Below are 15,850 nucleotides of genomic sequence, written 5' to 3'. Positions count from 1 at the left end.
TGTAGGGGCAGAGCTATTCCCAGGAGCCTGCAGGGCTTGTGGCAAGGAAGGGAACTTGACTAGGGATGGATGGAGGAAGGGATCTTTTCACTAGAACATTTCACATCAGGGAAGAATTCTCTCCTTAGACCCACTATCTCCACTGGGAAGGGTGGTCACAGACAGCCCGAGCGGGAGAAGGAAGGCCTTATGGGATCATGTCTTGGGGGCAGACCTAACATTCTACAGGGAATGAAAATCCTGGGGTCCAGTGATGGCTATCTTCCTCGTGTCCCTGATTATCTGCAGGATTTCGGTGCTTGGTAAACGTGTGTCCAGCGTTAGGAGATGGAGAGATCCTGGTTTATAGCAGATTCATCAAGGGCAGATCCTGAACCTTAAAACTGTTTTATTTACTTCGTGGAACAAACAAGTGGGAAATTTAAGGTTTGGGGAGAGTGTTTACTGGGGACGCTATTCTCCAAAGCTCTGAACACAGTGAGCAGGGTTTAGCATACAGCAGGGTTTAGCATACAGTAGAACCACTGGATAATCCTTTGTTAATGGCGGGGGGGGGGGGGGGGGGGGGGCGCGTGGGGGTGGGCAGTACTGTGCATCAGAGGACATTGAGCAGCATCCTTGGTCTCTATCTGCTGGATAACAGTATCATCTCCCCTTCAATTGGGACAAACAAAAAATGTCTCTGAAAATTGCCGAATGTCCCCTGGGTAAGGATCAGGGTAGGGAGTGGGTAAACCTGGGAAACACTGGCTGGCAGACAGCCAAAGGCATATAAAGCATGACTCCCTTCTCAAAGTCATAGCTTTGCAGGACTGATTCTGTCCTTTCCTAAATTCAGATCAACCGAAGTTATTCTAAAAGCTTGCAAAGAAACCCAAACAAGCCAGGAAAATCTATTGTTTTCTTTTAAAACAAGTTTTTTGACTAGGTAACAAGGTTAAAAAATGCAAAAGGTACTGTTATGGACTGAATTGTGTCCCCCAAAAAGATGTATCAAAATTCTAACCTGTAGATGTGACCTCATTTGGAAGCAGAGTCTTTGCACATGAAATCAAGTTAAGATGAAGTCATTAGGCAGACCCTAATCCAATATGACTGGTATCTTCACAAGAAAAGGAAAATGCCATATGAAGACAGAAACACAGGCAGAGCATCATGCAAGGACACAGGCAGGATGAGTGGCAAGCAGCAGCAATGACCGCTGGCTGCCGCCAGAAGCTAGCGACAGTCAGGGAAGGAGTCCGCCCAGAATCTCAGAGGCAGCCTGGCCCTGCTGGCACCTTGATTTGGAACTTCTAGACTCTAGAACTTCGAGAGAATCAATTTCTATTGTTTAAGCCACCTAGTCTGTGATATGTGTTTCCGCAGCCCTAGAAAATGAATACAGTTAACAGAGGGTGTGCTAAGAAAAGTCTGGGTTCCTTCACTTTATGCGCACTTCCCCTTTTCCTGTCTTGTCCCGGAGGAGCTTTGCAGGCGGGGGAGGAAAAGCGTGCAGCGCTCAGATACCGCAAGGCCTGGAGTGGGTGCTGGAGACTGAGGAGGAGAAGATTCCTAAAAGGAGCAGAGAAATCTAGGACAGCTGGAGTGGCCGGCAGGCCTGGAGTGGGCACCTTCCTGTCCAGATCAGCTCTTCCCCGATTTCATGCGCTGTTGGCATCTCTCCATCAGCCGCGCCGCTCCCTCCGCCGGCCCCGCCGCCCCCTCCGCCGCCTGCAGCGCCGCCTCCAGCAGCCCCGCCGCCGCCTCCCGCCACGGAGCCGTTCATCTGGCCTAATTCAGTCAGGGAGAACACAGACTTCCTGGAAGGAGAAGGGGGACAGGGGACAGTAGGGCTCCCAGTCCTGCGAAGAGCTCAGCACCCCCAGGACTGGCCTCATCAGGCTTAACCTCTTCAGCTACAATCATCAAATATCTTCAAATACGGAGAAAAATACATAAAAGGATCCAGCAATATCCCCTCACAGGTCACCCGGGTTTTATAGATGCACACATTCAGCATATTTGCTTCTGATTTTTTTTTTTTTTAGAGAAATAAAAAAAAGCATAAACCCATGTATGTTGACGTCTTTTTTTCAAACCCAAATAAGAAAGGAACAGACTGAAAGCTCCCTCTGGACCACTTCCCCGCTTGCCACCGCTCATTCACACACACCTCTTGTCAGCAGAAGGCACCTTCTTGGGTGGCTCAATTCGGATATTCGGGTCCCATTCTCCCGGGGGAAGCACGATGACCTCGTCCAGAAACTCATCGATCCCCGCGATCAGATCCTCTCGATTCCGGGCCTTGTAGGCCACATCGCTGAAGAGCTGGCAGGGAGAGAGGTGTAGGAAGAGAGAGGGCTGCTGCCTTGCTGCCGTCCCCATCTCATCCACCTCCTTGGGGCACACTGCATATACTTTCAAAGAAAGGTGCCTTCTGGGCCTGAAAACCAGGTCTCTGTATTCCAGTCATCTGACCTGGGTTGAGTTACCTTCCTGCTCTGTTTCCCACAGAGCAAGCTCATCAGAAAACCTGTGGAGCCCAATCAAAGGAGCTCAGGCATTTCGACTGCTTTACGTCCCAGCCCTTCATCTTTGGAGGGTCAGGCTGCATCATTCCACACTGTCCCAGCATGTTCTTCCTGACTTTACAGATCTGATTTGGTTGTGCTCGTTTCTAAACTCCCCTAGTCTCCCCATCACAGATGGTCAACTCTCAACTCTGCCTACAGGCTCTGGCTCCTCTCTTTGGTGTCACCTTCTGCTCTTGAAACTCTTCCACTGAGCCTATATCAAACCACTCCCATCCAGCTCTCCATCTCTGAGCTGTGGCCCTGGTTCCCTTTGCCTGGAATGCCTGCCTGCTAAGCTTGTGCTCATCCTTAACTGTGAAGCTCCATCGTGTGTGAAGGGCCCCCCGACTGCCTGGGCAGTTGGCATGTGGTTCACTCTCGGGTTGTCAGGCTGTGTCTCCCACTTGATTGGTGCTCCTAAAGGGCAGTAACTATTCCCTCGTTGTCATAATCCTCACACCTGTACAGGGCCTGGCATACAGGAGATGCTCAAATGTGACTGTTGAATAAGTGAATGAATGAAGGCGCAATGTTTGATGCAGGAGCCTTGACATTCAGGAGTACCTGCTTCTTGTGGCACTTACGTCATCCACCATGAGGGTTGCAATGGCACGGCCAATTTCATTGTAGGATTTTGCTCTCCCAGAAGGTCCCAGCAGTATGAACAGAAATCTGCAAAGAAGATGGAGGAGGAGGAGAAAAGCGAGAAGGAAAAATAAAACCAGATGGAGAGAAGGATTTTCTGGTCCGAAATAGTATCCATTCTCAACTTTTTAACTGACCATAAACATCTCCCATATTTGCTCCCATGAATCCCATATTTGCTTTGGAGATACATTCTTCTTCACTTCTGCCTAGGCACCCTCACCATGCCCTGGGGTCCCAGAACTCACCCAACAACCCCCTTCCCACCTGTTGGCTACTTCTTGTTTATGATTATTTTAAATAAACTCTATGTACCTCTTCCCCAGTCAGATCTCCCTCCCCAGCCAGTTCCCTAGTTTTCCTTCTTCATTTTAGGGGTGTCTCCAGCAGCACTGCTGGCTGACTGCATGGACAGCCGGCCACCCGAGGATGGGTGTGGTGGGCGGATGTCAACAGCTCTCACCTGGTAGGCACAGGCACCTCGGTCACCCCTCCCAGCATAGCTGACTGGATGAGACGTACGAAAGCGATGAACGGCTGGTCCAGGAAGTCCACCTCGCCCACAAGCACGTTGGAGGCTTCTGAGTCCTTGGGGATCTTCTTCATGAATTTGTTTTTCCGCTGGTCAGTGAGGGGGACATGAGATACTCATGGGTACTCATATGCAGTGGTTTTGGCTCTTACTCAGCTCATTCAGATTACTCTGAAGGCCTAACCTTACAAAATTCTCCCAGTGTTTCTCTAGAGACTGAAGGAAATAGCCTAACACTCTCCTGCAGCCTGCAGATGAGGAGACTCAAAGTTGGTTAACCCCAGGGACCAACTAAGCCTTTCATAGACGGGAAGGAGCAGGCAATGACTTGACCCCCCCAAGACATTCCTTGTTCTACTGAAGTATGAGCTGAGGGGTCAGAGAAGAGAGCCAGGCTTGCTGGACAGCGAGTCTCATCCCCCAGCTGCAGCTCAAGCCGATGGGGGTCTTGGCTCATACACTCCATTGCCCAGCCCTCCGTCTTTGCCTTCACCCTAGTGGCTATGGGAGGAACAAGACCATCCTGATGGGCAGAGTGGACGGACTTTGTTTTCTCTCTGCCACCCAGCATTCTGGCTGATGGGAATCCCTGTACCTGTGGATCCAAGTCTATGGGAGACTTCGGTGCCCCCAAGTCACCCCCAGGGAACCTCCAAGGAAACTCATAGCTTCTGAACTTTTCCAGCTGAGACTATTGAAGTGCCCTCCAGCCAGTCCCTCTGGCTGGTGTCTGTTCAGGGCAGAAAGGTCAAATAGGCAGAGTGAGTGGGGTCTGATGTGAAAGGTGCTGGAGACAACCCCCTGCCCACTCTCTGTGGTTATGACTTCCATTCTATGAATAAGACATTTATTCCTCCCGAGTCCCCTCAGACAAAGAAAACGCCCAGGGGTGGTCACGTACATGCTCTTGTTCATCTTGAACATCTTAGGGTGCATTAGTTCTTCAGATCACTTTCCCTCTAGGTAGCAAGGGGTGGGCGAGGGACAGAGACAGTTTCAGAGAAAGAGGTGGGGAGGGGCGTTTGGGTAGCACAGGGCTCGTGGGAGGCCACAGTAGCTGACAAAGGAAGAAAGGGCCCAGGAGGAGCAGGCTGGTGCTTCAGAGAGATCCTTGGGTGCCTCAGTTTTGCTACCCACTCCTCACCTGATGGGAGTCTCTCCTGTGAGCACAGAAGCTTAGTGAAGATAAGTTCCTCTGTCCCTGAAGAGGGGTCAGCTGTAGGCATGGGCATGGCCAACAGGTCTTGCCCCTTTGGGCTCACAGCCATTTCCTGATTTGACTCATGGAATGCGTGATACAGACTGGGCTGGGGCCCTACCAGCACTCGATGAGGCTCTGTGAGTAAGGGCTACACCCTTATAATCTCTTAAAACCACTCAGAAACGTAAAACTGTCATAACCACCCAGGCAACAACACGAAGGACCCTAATGTAGTAAGAAGAAGCAACAGCAGGTGTTAATGGGAAGGCCAGAATCCCCAGGACTCAAAAGGTCCCTTTGTCCCAAGCTCTGTCAGCTGATTCATAAGCAGGTTCTTCAGGATGGAGGGCTGAGCATGCCAGGGCAGCCACCGTGCCCCTGCCAACTCTATGTACTCGGGCTCCAGGCAGGGAGAAGCTCTAGGGGACTGGAGGAGAGGTCGGTGGTAGGCATGTCCTGGAGAACAAGGTTTTGAAACCACAATGCTCTGGGATAGCCCATGTAGCACACGTGTAACCAGGAGCAGAGAGGAGCAAAATCCGGGCCTGTGGTCCCAGTAAGGAGGCGGGGTGGTAGTACCCCAACAAGGGACCATGGGAGCGTTCTGGCTGGGTGATGGTCTGGATGTGGGCCTGTCTAACCAGGGTCCTGCTGGCCCCACTGCCTAAACCCGGGGGACTCTTGTCCAGCTCTGCCAAGTCACTGCACATGGCCACACTGTTTGAATCCATCTCTGCCCACTGGGAACTCACTGGAACTCAGGGCCAACGTGGAGTGGTAAAAAAAAGATGCACCTGAAGAAACCCACTGTTGTACAAAACTGCTGTCCCCACAACAAGCCAACTGCTGCTACAAACACTGAGAAGCAGCATCCTACAACTGGTTAGGAGAACTGGATGCTGGTGCCTGGTGTTGGGCTCCAGTCCTTCAGTAAAAGGCAGCTCTGCTTGGGGAACGTAGTGGATAGTATTCTTGTCACCACTTAGGCAGTAAAAAGATACGTTGTGAAAAACTTTCACTAGTCAGTGCTTTCTTGTCACGGCTCAACTGTCTGCCCATGACTACAGTACAGTGGGGTTCTTCTCTAAATAATATTCCAGGGTACTCGTTCCTAAGCCAGTCCCAAACTAAGGGCTCTAGAGTCAGACTGGATCAAATCATGGCCACGCCACCTTTCAGCTGCATGAACTTGGGCATGTTATTTAACTCTTTTATGCTCTCATCTGTAGAGGGAAGATGACACAGTACCCTCATGATGCACAGGAAATGCCCCGCACGGTGTAGTGCATGCAATATGTGGACCTCAAATGTTGGTTGATTTTGTTATTGTTGTTTTGCTATTTTGGCCACCAAAAGGCCATCCAGACACTGACTTCACTGACTTGAGGGAATGCTTTTGTTTTGCCTACTCCCAAACTTGGGGCTGCCTTGAACCCTTGGAAGTCACCCAAGCCCTTGAGAAGTTGGTACCAAATTTCAGATGCCCTTTCTCACCTTCCTTTCTACCTTTTGGGGGCAGAGGCAAGGGGACCTTGAGACCTTCTGCCTCTGAGGTGTGCGTGTTTGGAACTGAGGGCAGCCTCCTGTGTGCTTCCCTCAGGGGCATAGTCATGGGGCTCCCGAGCTGTTTGCGGGCTTCTGACCTTATCAATACGTGAACCATGAACTTCCAGATGTTCAAGCTGGTTTTAGAAAAGGCAGAGGAACCAGAGATCAAATTGCCAACATCTGCTGGATCATGGAAAAAGCAAGAGAGTTCCAGAAAAACATCTATTTCTGCTTTATTGACTATGCCAAAGCCTTCGATTGTGTGGATCACAATAAACTGTGGAAAATTCTGAAAGAGATGGGAATATCAGACCACCTGACCTGCCTCTTGAGAAACCTGTATGCAGGTCAGGAAGCAGCAGTTAGAACTGGACGTGGAACAACAGACTGGTTCCAAATAGGAAAAAGAGTACGTCAAGGCTGTATATTGTCACCCTGCTTATTTAACTTATAGCAGAGTACATCATGAGAAATGCTGGGCTGGAAGAAGCACAAGCTGAAATCAAGATTTCCAGGAGAAATATCAATAACCTCAGATATGCAGATGACACCACCCTTATGGCAGAAAGTGAAGAGGAACTAAAAAGCCTCTTGATGAAAGTCAAAGAGGGGAGTGAAAAAGTTGGCTTAAAGCTCAACATTCAGAAAACGAAGATCATGGCATCCAGTCCCATCACTTCATGGGAAGGGGAAACAGTGGAAACAGTGTCAGACTTTATCTTTTTGGGCTCCAAAATCACCGCAGATGGTGACTGCAGCCATGAAATTAAAAGACGCTTACTCCTTGGAAGGAAAGTTATGACCAACCTAGATAGCATATTCAAAAGCAGAGACATTACTTTGCCAACAAAGGTTCATCTAGTTAAGGCTATGGTTTTTTCCAGTGGTCATGTATGGATGTGAGAGTTGGACTGTGAAGAAAGCTGAGCGCTGAAGAATTGATGCTCTTGAACTGTGGTGTTGGAGAAGACTCTTGAGAGTCCCTTGGACTGCAAGGAGATCCAACCAGTCCATTCTAAAGGAGATCAGCCCTGGGTGTTCCTTGGAAGGAATGAGGCTAAAGCTGAAACTCCAGTACTTTGGCCACCTCATGCGAAGAGTTGACTCATTGGAAAAGACTGATGCTGGGAGGGATTGGGGGCAGGAGGAGAAGGGGACGACAGAGGATGAGATGGCTGGATGGCATCACCGACTCGATGGATGTGAGTTTGAGTGAACTCTGGGAGTTTGTGATGGACAGGGAGGCCTGGCGTGCTGCGATTCATGGGGTCGCAAAGAGTCCAACACAACTGAGCAACTGAACTGAACGGACCTTAGCAAGTTTTCAGCCAAGCTGGTGAGAAACAAGAATTGACTTTATCCAGCACCAGCCAAGGAGAAGATATACCATTGCGCAGTCCAGCTGATTCACTATCATTAATGTCTCCATAGGGAGGCCCTACTGCTTCTCTACCCACCCAAGTCCCCACTTCATCATTCAAAGTGCTTGTGGATGGGTCACAGAGGAGGCAAACTCTGTGTGGCAGTCTCTTCAATAAATCCCCAGTTCAAGGACAGCTGACATCTCATCTGATCACATTTCTCTGTCCCCAGGGCCTAGCGCACAGCCCAAGTGATGGATTGTCAGTCACTATGGCTGCCCAGAGCCCCACCTATGTCCTTCCTGGGGACCCCACTTTTTCATGGGACTAGAGTTTTGCCCATAGGTTTCCCCACCCCTAAAACCAAAGACTTCTTCCCGCCCTGGCCCTCCGCTGCAGCCAAGGGCAGTGGTTTCCTACCTGGTCGGTATTTGGGGTGAGAGAAATATCGTTCATGCTTCTGCTCTGGGCGTGACCTAGGAGAAAAGGAAAAGGAGGTCCATCAGGGGAGACAGGTGCTCACAGATCCCTTTCTCTTGGTCTCTACACAGGCTCATCCCATCTTCACAACCAAAGCAAACTCCCCCGTTATCCTGCAGCCCCTCTCAGCTAGCATCCTCTCTCTTTTCTTCCTTTCAATGGCAGCTTTCTTAGAAGAGTTACTGGACCCCAGGTTCTACTGCTTCCTTCTCACTCCTCAATATGCTACTCCCTGGTCCCAGCCCGCTGCCCAGGGATCTGCACAGGCCCTGCAGGTGGGGAGGGACACGGACGCCCTGCTGGGTGAGGAGCCAGGCGTCACCAAGCTTCGACTCTGTTGGAGAGAGAAGAGCAGTTTCATGTCTGTCTGCCATGACCCATGCGAGTCTTTAAAGAGGGCTGGGGATTTGGGCTGGCAGAGGGGAGGTAGGTGGGGCTCCCCATGGCCGACAGTTCCTTGCTGCATGAAGGCAGGAGAAGGCCAGCTCTCATTTCCCACCAGCAGCCAAATCCAGCGAGCCCCCTCAGGCTTACTGTGGTCTCTGGAGTCCCTGTACTGCCAGACTCTGCTTTCCTTTATTTCCATCCAGGATCCTCTCAGTCTGGGCTTTTCTCAGGGTCTTGCTTTGCACTCAAACCCTTCAGAGCCCTGACCCCCTCCTCCTCGGTCAATCCCATCCATTTCTGTTTCTTCCCCATCCACATTTGTGCCGGGGGTGCCCAGGTTATGTCTCCAGCCCAGATCTCTCCCCTAAGCTCCAGATTTCTCTGAGCAGCCCTGCCTGGCACTTCAGACTCCACACACTAGGAAACAAAACTCATTGTCTTCCATCAAATCACTCCCTCTATGGACACGACTGAAGCGACTTAGCAGCAGCATAGACCCTACATCACCCAATGCCCTATCCCACATGTTCATGGGCAATCAGAGCAGACCTTGGAGCCAGCTTCAACTCCATTTGCTGAATTCCACCAGCGTCTTTCTCTTTCCATTCTCGCTCTTGCTGCCTGAACACGGCCCTCATCTCTTGCTCCCAGTCATTCAGTCTCTTCTAGCTTATTTCTGATCATGATATGTGCCCGCATCAGACTTCTCAGGAGAACTCATTACCCTCAGAATAAAGGCCAGGACCTTTTACAAGACACATAGGCCCTCTTCACTTTGGACCCTCTTTCCTTTACATCCTACATCCCTGGTGAACGGAATCATTATATTTCCCCGAATATGCGGTGCCCTTCACAGCGCCTTCCCTTCACCTGCTGTTTCCTTTGTTCTAAAGACCATGCTCCTGGAAGACTTCTATTTATTCTCCAAGACTCAGGCAAGTGTCTCTTCCTCTCGGAGCCTTCCCAGGTGCCGTCTTGTGGTGGGGGGTGTGTGTGCACACAAACCTGTAACCACTTATTCATGCCTTTTACCCAGGTTCCCACCATGGCAACGTTGGCACAGGGTGACTTCATACACAGTGAATAAATGAGCAGAAGGCTCATGCCAAACCATTCACAGCCTCTACTGCCAGCACTGCTCTGCGGAATAACCAAGACCAGGGAGACTAAGCACATCCTGGGGTCACTGAGAACAGACAGAAAAGACCACGGCACAGCCCAGCTGCACCTGTGGTCACATCGCCACTGCGGTCTCAAAGCATTCCCCTGGCCTGGTCAGTGGCGCAGCCCTGACCTGTGCTTGTTCGTATCTTGTCATTTTAGTGAAAGTGCTTAAAGGAAAATACTCCTTTGCACTTCCCAAATTCCCTCTTTTTTTTTTTTTGTCTCACGGCTCACCCGTCTGTCCATCCCTGACAAGCTGCCTGACAAAGTCCGGTCTGTGGCTGTGCCCCCCAGGCCCCCGTGGGGGCTGCAGCTCCATCAGTGTTTCACTTCGGGGGCCAAGACTGTCAGGCAGGATGAGAACATTCTCCGACTGTCCTGGAGGAAAAGCTGGGTTCCAAGACAGATCTAGCCTGCTTTAAATTCTGTTTCTAGGAAGACTTCTCACCAAAAACAGGATTAATGATTAGTTTGGTGAAAACAAAGCCATAGGCCAAGTTAAGGACGCCCAGCGCATGGGACTGGGTATTGATTATGACAGGACTTGATTTAGAGTTGCATTTTTTGGAAAAATCATTTAGAAAATTTTGGTAGTAAGTTAGACTATGAGGGCAGCCCAGGGTTTGGCGTGAATGTTAGATTTCTTCTGACGCCTGAGAATTCTAGACAGACCCTGGTCTTTACCTCCTCTGCTATGAAAGTGTGAAAGTTGACTTCAGAGTCCCAGCCAGAACAAAAGGGCTGCACCGAGCGGAGAAAGAAGAAACTCACACAGACGGCCGTAATTCGCACTTTGCCGCACCCTCAGGTCCTCAGTGGAGTGGTGTAGGCTCGGGCCGGCCTTGGGGCTCCGGGCTGGGCTTCGACCTGGGAGGCACAGAAGGGGTTTAACTCTAGCAGACTTGCTACAGTGACGCACATCAGCACAGTCCTCGTTTACAATCACTTCACCTGAATAAAGCTAGGCTGCAAGACAGATCTCTTCCCCTTCGAGGAAGAAAGGATGGTTTGGTTGTTTTGGATTTTGTTCTTGTTTTTTTTTCAGAATCTTTTGAAGCAAGTGGATAGTGTGAATGTGATTAGAGAAAATACCTGTACTGTTGAAAGTGGGATAGCTACACAATTGATGAAATAGGCATCAGGTTTAGGCCTGATTCCACACCATGCTGATCATTTGACCCGAGGCAAGTAACTTAACCTCTCCAGGCCTCAGCCTAGGGAACCTAGTCCACAGCATGCTGATCATTTGACCTGAGGCAAGTAACTTAACCTCTCCATGCCTCAGCCTCCCGCTCTGGGGATGATGAGAACAATAGCTGGTCACGGCCTCTTGTGAGGATGAAGTGAGTTTACACCTAGGGAGCACTCATGCCTGGAGCAGGGTAAGTGCTGCGTATGTACCTGCTGCAGGCTAAACGTTTTCCATTTTAAAATAATTGATCTACAGAGATTCCTCAAGTCTCTTCAGCTAGCAGCATTATCAATTTTGTACTGATTCCTGCACTTATCTGACAGGTCCAGCGAGGCTAGAGTCTGGGCATCTCGGCTCTGGGACATCAAGGGTGGAGGGTTGGAGATTTGAGATGCATGGAAGGAACAAGCGTTATGGCCCAACTCACTGCTGGTGGAGGAGACCGCCTTTCCAATGTCAGCCAAGGAGCGGTGGATGGGCTTTGTGGTTTGGTGGCGGTGTTTCCTCAAGAGGACGTAGCTGACCCTCTCGCGGAGCTCTGGACGAAGGAGGCCATCCTCAATTTGCTTCTCAATGACATCGTCTAAGTGGGAAACAAACACGCCTTGTCCACGGGGGACAGAATGACCAGGGGTGTGGGGGTCTTCAGCTTCACCTGTTATTTGTGGGATTAAAAGTGAACTAAAGGAGGCATGGAATGTAGAAATAGTCCCAACCTTCGCCACAAACTGAAAATGTGGACCAGTCATGAACCTTCAGGCTCCGTATATGTAAAAGTGTGTGTCTGTGGGAGTTGGTGCATGTGTGTGCATGGGGGTGCATGGTGTGTGCATGTGGGTGCATGTGTGCAGATGTGGTTCATGTGAGTGCATTGTGGGTGCATGTGTGCATGCAGGTATGGGTATAGGATTCTCTGCTCTTTCTATCAATAATATTGTGGAAAGTAAATGAAATTGTAACCATGAAAGACCCTAAGAAGCACAAGGTACTATGCCAAATGGTTTTAGTTCCAGTGTGAATTCTTTTTAGAAAAGTATTTGGGGCAGCATACATCTGGTAAAACTGAATGTGCTAAAACAAAATTCACAAGGGGTTTTAGGGACAGTGAGGCAAGCTACTCCCTTCCTTTGTCACTCCATCAAACGAGAGCTAATTTCCTGAAGATGAGTGATGATCCATTTACCCTGATAAGAAACAGGTTGCCATGGCAACAGGTGTCTCCACCTAGGCTCAGAAGCGCTCTCCGTTTCGTTCCATTGCTGAATGGTATTTCAGAGGCTGATCTTGCCCTCTCTGTAGGCATCTGAGACTAGGAGTAACTGTGACGCTGCTTTGGGAGTATCAGACCCAAAACCTGGTCTCCGCAGAATTAGGCAGGCATCAGAGGTGGGCATGCCACATAGACCAAGGGTGGGCAAGAGATGGGGCAGGGGAAGGGGGATGCTGCCCTGGTTTGCGGGGGCCACAGCAGTCTTTGCCTCACCTATGATCTGTGGTAAGGAGCCACCATCCAAATCCAGCAGCACGGTTCCCGTCTGCAGGCAGGTGCGGAGCTCAAAGAGGCTGTGCAAGGACAGCGTGGACACGTGGGGCTTGCTCCAGCGTTCACCTCCTTCCTCTACCTTTTCTTCAAACTTTATCCACCTGTAGAGGTAAGGACGGGGCTCAGCATGGCCTTTGCCCTCAGGAGGAGCCCCCAGCTGGGTCTCTTCAGGAGAGGGATGCTGGCTTGCAGGTCATGCTCTGCACATTGTGGGGGCATTGGCCCTCTACTCATAGGCAGAGGGTCTCCTGGGGACTCATCCCTCACTCCTCCTGATGGGGCCATGCTCAGGGCATGCTGAGGGCAAAATGGCAGCAGAGAATGACCATACATGGGTGTGAAGACTGTTCTTTTTTTCCTTTTATTTATTTTCTAATTGGAGGATAATTGCTTTATTGGATATGTTGCAAAACTGGGTTTGGTGATGGTGGCACAACTCTGCACATTTACTAAAAATCATTTAATTAATACACTTAAAACAAGGGAACTTTATGGTATCCTGCAATAATGGAGCTCTTTAAAAAACAAACCATCCACTGGATCCTAGTTACCTGTCTACTAGTCACATGTGTGTTCAGTGCCTGCCTTTTGAGGGTATGGTTTGCTGGGAGAGGCGATCATTTCCCCACAGTTCTACTGTAGGGCCTGAGGTTTCCATGAATCACACTTGGATTTTGGTTCTGAAAGTTCAGGGTAAAATCCAAATGTAATTTATGGGAGGAAAGAAATTAAACCAAAAATGTGTAAGAATTTGTCCTTTCTAGAAGCCTCGGGATCATAGGCTGAGGGGGAGGGCCACGTGGGAAGGCCTTGGGCCACTGGCAGAGGCGGCACCGGCCTGTGACTCCTCTGCAGAGGGCAGCACTGGACAGCCTGCAGAGCCGCAAGGTGGCAAAGGCTCCTGGCCGGAGACCTGCTCGCTCAGTTTTATTCAATTTCGACCTCAAATTACTGAGTAGCTTCAAACTATTCCAGTCAAAATCCTATGGGAATATTTTTGGGCTGTGACGAACTCTAAAGTTCCTCTGAAAAAGAGGATAGTTGGGGAATGTCAGAGAATAGTTAGGGAAAGTCTAAAAAAGAAGAATGGGGATGGGACATGCCTTTAGCAGATATAAAAACTTACTGAAAACCTTGAGTAATTAAAGCATTATAATTCCAGCCCAGATGTAGACAAAGGGATCTAGAAAACAACAGCCCAGAAACAGACCTGAGCCCCCATGGGGCCTGGGTTCTGATGGAGGAGTTGTTTAAAAGGCCGATAGGGACTACCTGGTGGTCCAGTGGTTAATAGTCCTCTTTCCAGTGCAGGGGACAGGGTTCAGTCCCTGGTCAGGGAATTCAGATCCCATGTGCCAATGGGCAACTAAGCCCATGCCCCACAACCACGCACTGCATTTAGAGAAGCCGGTGTAAAATGAAGAGGCCACGTGTTGCAATGAAGACCCAGTACAGCCAAGAAATAAATACAGTGATAAAAATTAAAAGATGACCAACCTAAGTGTAAAAAAATGAAGTCCCTACTTCTCACCAAACACTAGTAAATTGTATATGGATTTGGCAAAACTAATACAATTTTGTAAAGTTTAAAAATAAAATAAAATTGTAGTTGGAAAAAAAAAGGCTAAACAAAAAATTAATCTATAATGGAATATTGTTGAGCCTTTAAAATGAAAGGAAATCTTGACACATGCTGCAGCATGGATGAAACTTGAAGACATTATGCTAAGCGAAATAAGCCAGTCACAAAAGGACAAATATTGTAAGATTCCACTTATATGAGGGGCATAGAGTAGTCAAATTCATAGAGACAGGTGGTTGCTAGGGGCTGAGGAGAGAGGGGTGGAGGAATTGCTGTTTAAGGGCAATAGAGTTTAAGTTTTGCCAGAGGAAGGCGTTCAGGAGATGGATGGTAGTGATGGTTCTGTAACAATGGGAATGTACTTAATGTCACTGAACTGTACACTTTAAGATGGCTCAAATGGTAAAGTCTATGTTATATCTATTTTGCCCCACAATTAAATAAATAACAATGTGAAAATCTATAAACACAAATACAAATATACTAGAAGAGAATATAGAGGAATATTATATTCTTATTATAACATTATATAATATACATATTCTATAATATAATATATATTATAATTCCTATTATAATATTATATTCTTATATCCTTGGCTGGGGAGAAAGACTTCCTAAACAGTATGTAAAACCATAAAGGAAAAGAAATGGGCACTTTGTTATACAAAAATATACTAAAACCTGTGCATAACACAGTAAGACATAAATGAAGTTCAAAGAAATGCAATATACTCAGAAAATATTTGCAGCAAACAGGACATCAATGGATTGTTTTTTCTGGCTGCACCACATGGCATGTGGGATCTAGTTCCCTGACCAGGGATCAAACCCACACCGCTGCATTGGAAGTACAAGTCTTAGCCACTGAACTGGCAGGGAAATCCACGAAGCTTCTTCACAACAATGGGAAAAACGCAAATTACCCAACTGAAAAGTGAACAACTGAAAAGAAATGAAGATGGCCAATAAACTTCTGAAAAGATGTTCAACTTTCCTACTAATCAAGAACACTTAAAGAATGTTGCTGTGGGCTTCCCAGGTGGCCCAGTGGTAAGGAATCCATCTGCCAATGCAGGAGACACATGTTTGATCCCTGATCCCAGAAGATTCCACACACCGAGGGGCAACGAGCCTGCGTGCCACAGCTATTGAGCCTGTGCTCTAGAGCCCAGGAGCTACAGCTACTGAGCTCACCTACTGCAACTGCTGAAGCACGCAAGCCCTTAAGCCCATGCTCAGCAAGGGAAGCCACTGCCATGGCAAGCCCATGCATCACAGCTAGAGAGTAGCCCCCACTCACCGCACCCAGAGAAAAGTCTGCACAGTATCAAAGACCCAGCACAACCCCAAATGAATAAATTTAAAATGAATGTTGATGCAAAAGAAACAGCATCCTTTGCTTCTCATATTGTCAGAAATTTAAAAGATTGACAACTTCCTGTGTTGGTGGAAACACGGGGAGGTGGGCACTCATATACTGTATGTATGTACACAGTATGTGTGTATGTATATATAGTGTCATATTTATATAGTGTGTGTTTGTATATATATATATATCATGTATATATATATACATATAGTGTAGCCACACAGCCTTCTTGAGGTGAGGAATTGGGGAGCCTCTTTTGTCTTTCAACCCAGTAGTTCCAATTCTAGG

The 15,850-nt window shown here is 48.6% G+C and overlaps 1 protein-coding gene across 3 annotated transcripts in view; it reads right to left on the bottom strand.

The window, feature by feature from the left end:
• The window catches only part of SLC4A5 (solute carrier family 4 member 5), a 138,108-nt gene that overhangs the window by 33,963 nt on the left and 88,295 nt on the right, over positions 1–15,850 (bottom strand). For all 3 annotated transcript variants that reach the window (XM_015473386.3, XM_059891714.1, XM_059891715.1), the window contains 8 exons: positions 12,549–12,709; positions 11,493–11,648; positions 10,645–10,740; positions 8,263–8,318; positions 3,664–3,821; positions 3,140–3,227; positions 2,156–2,310; positions 1,614–1,802 (listed from right to left, as the gene is read on the bottom strand). In XM_015473386.3, the coding sequence (XP_015328872.1) occupies positions 1,614–1,802; positions 2,156–2,310; positions 3,140–3,227; positions 3,664–3,821; positions 8,263–8,318; positions 10,645–10,740; positions 11,493–11,648; positions 12,549–12,709 (1,059 nt within the window). The remainder of the gene's footprint in view (positions 1–1,613; positions 1,803–2,155; positions 2,311–3,139; positions 3,228–3,663; positions 3,822–8,262; positions 8,319–10,644; positions 10,741–11,492; positions 11,649–12,548; positions 12,710–15,850) is intronic.

Source organism: Bos taurus, chromosome 11, assembly GCF_002263795.3.
Source record: "Bos taurus isolate L1 Dominette 01449 registration number 42190680 breed Hereford chromosome 11, ARS-UCD2.0, whole genome shotgun sequence".
NCBI classification, from domain to species: Eukaryota; Metazoa; Chordata; class Mammalia; order Artiodactyla; family Bovidae; genus Bos; species Bos taurus.
The sequence above is the reverse complement of the archived record's forward strand: the minus strand, read 5'-3'. Positions and strand labels throughout refer to the sequence as shown.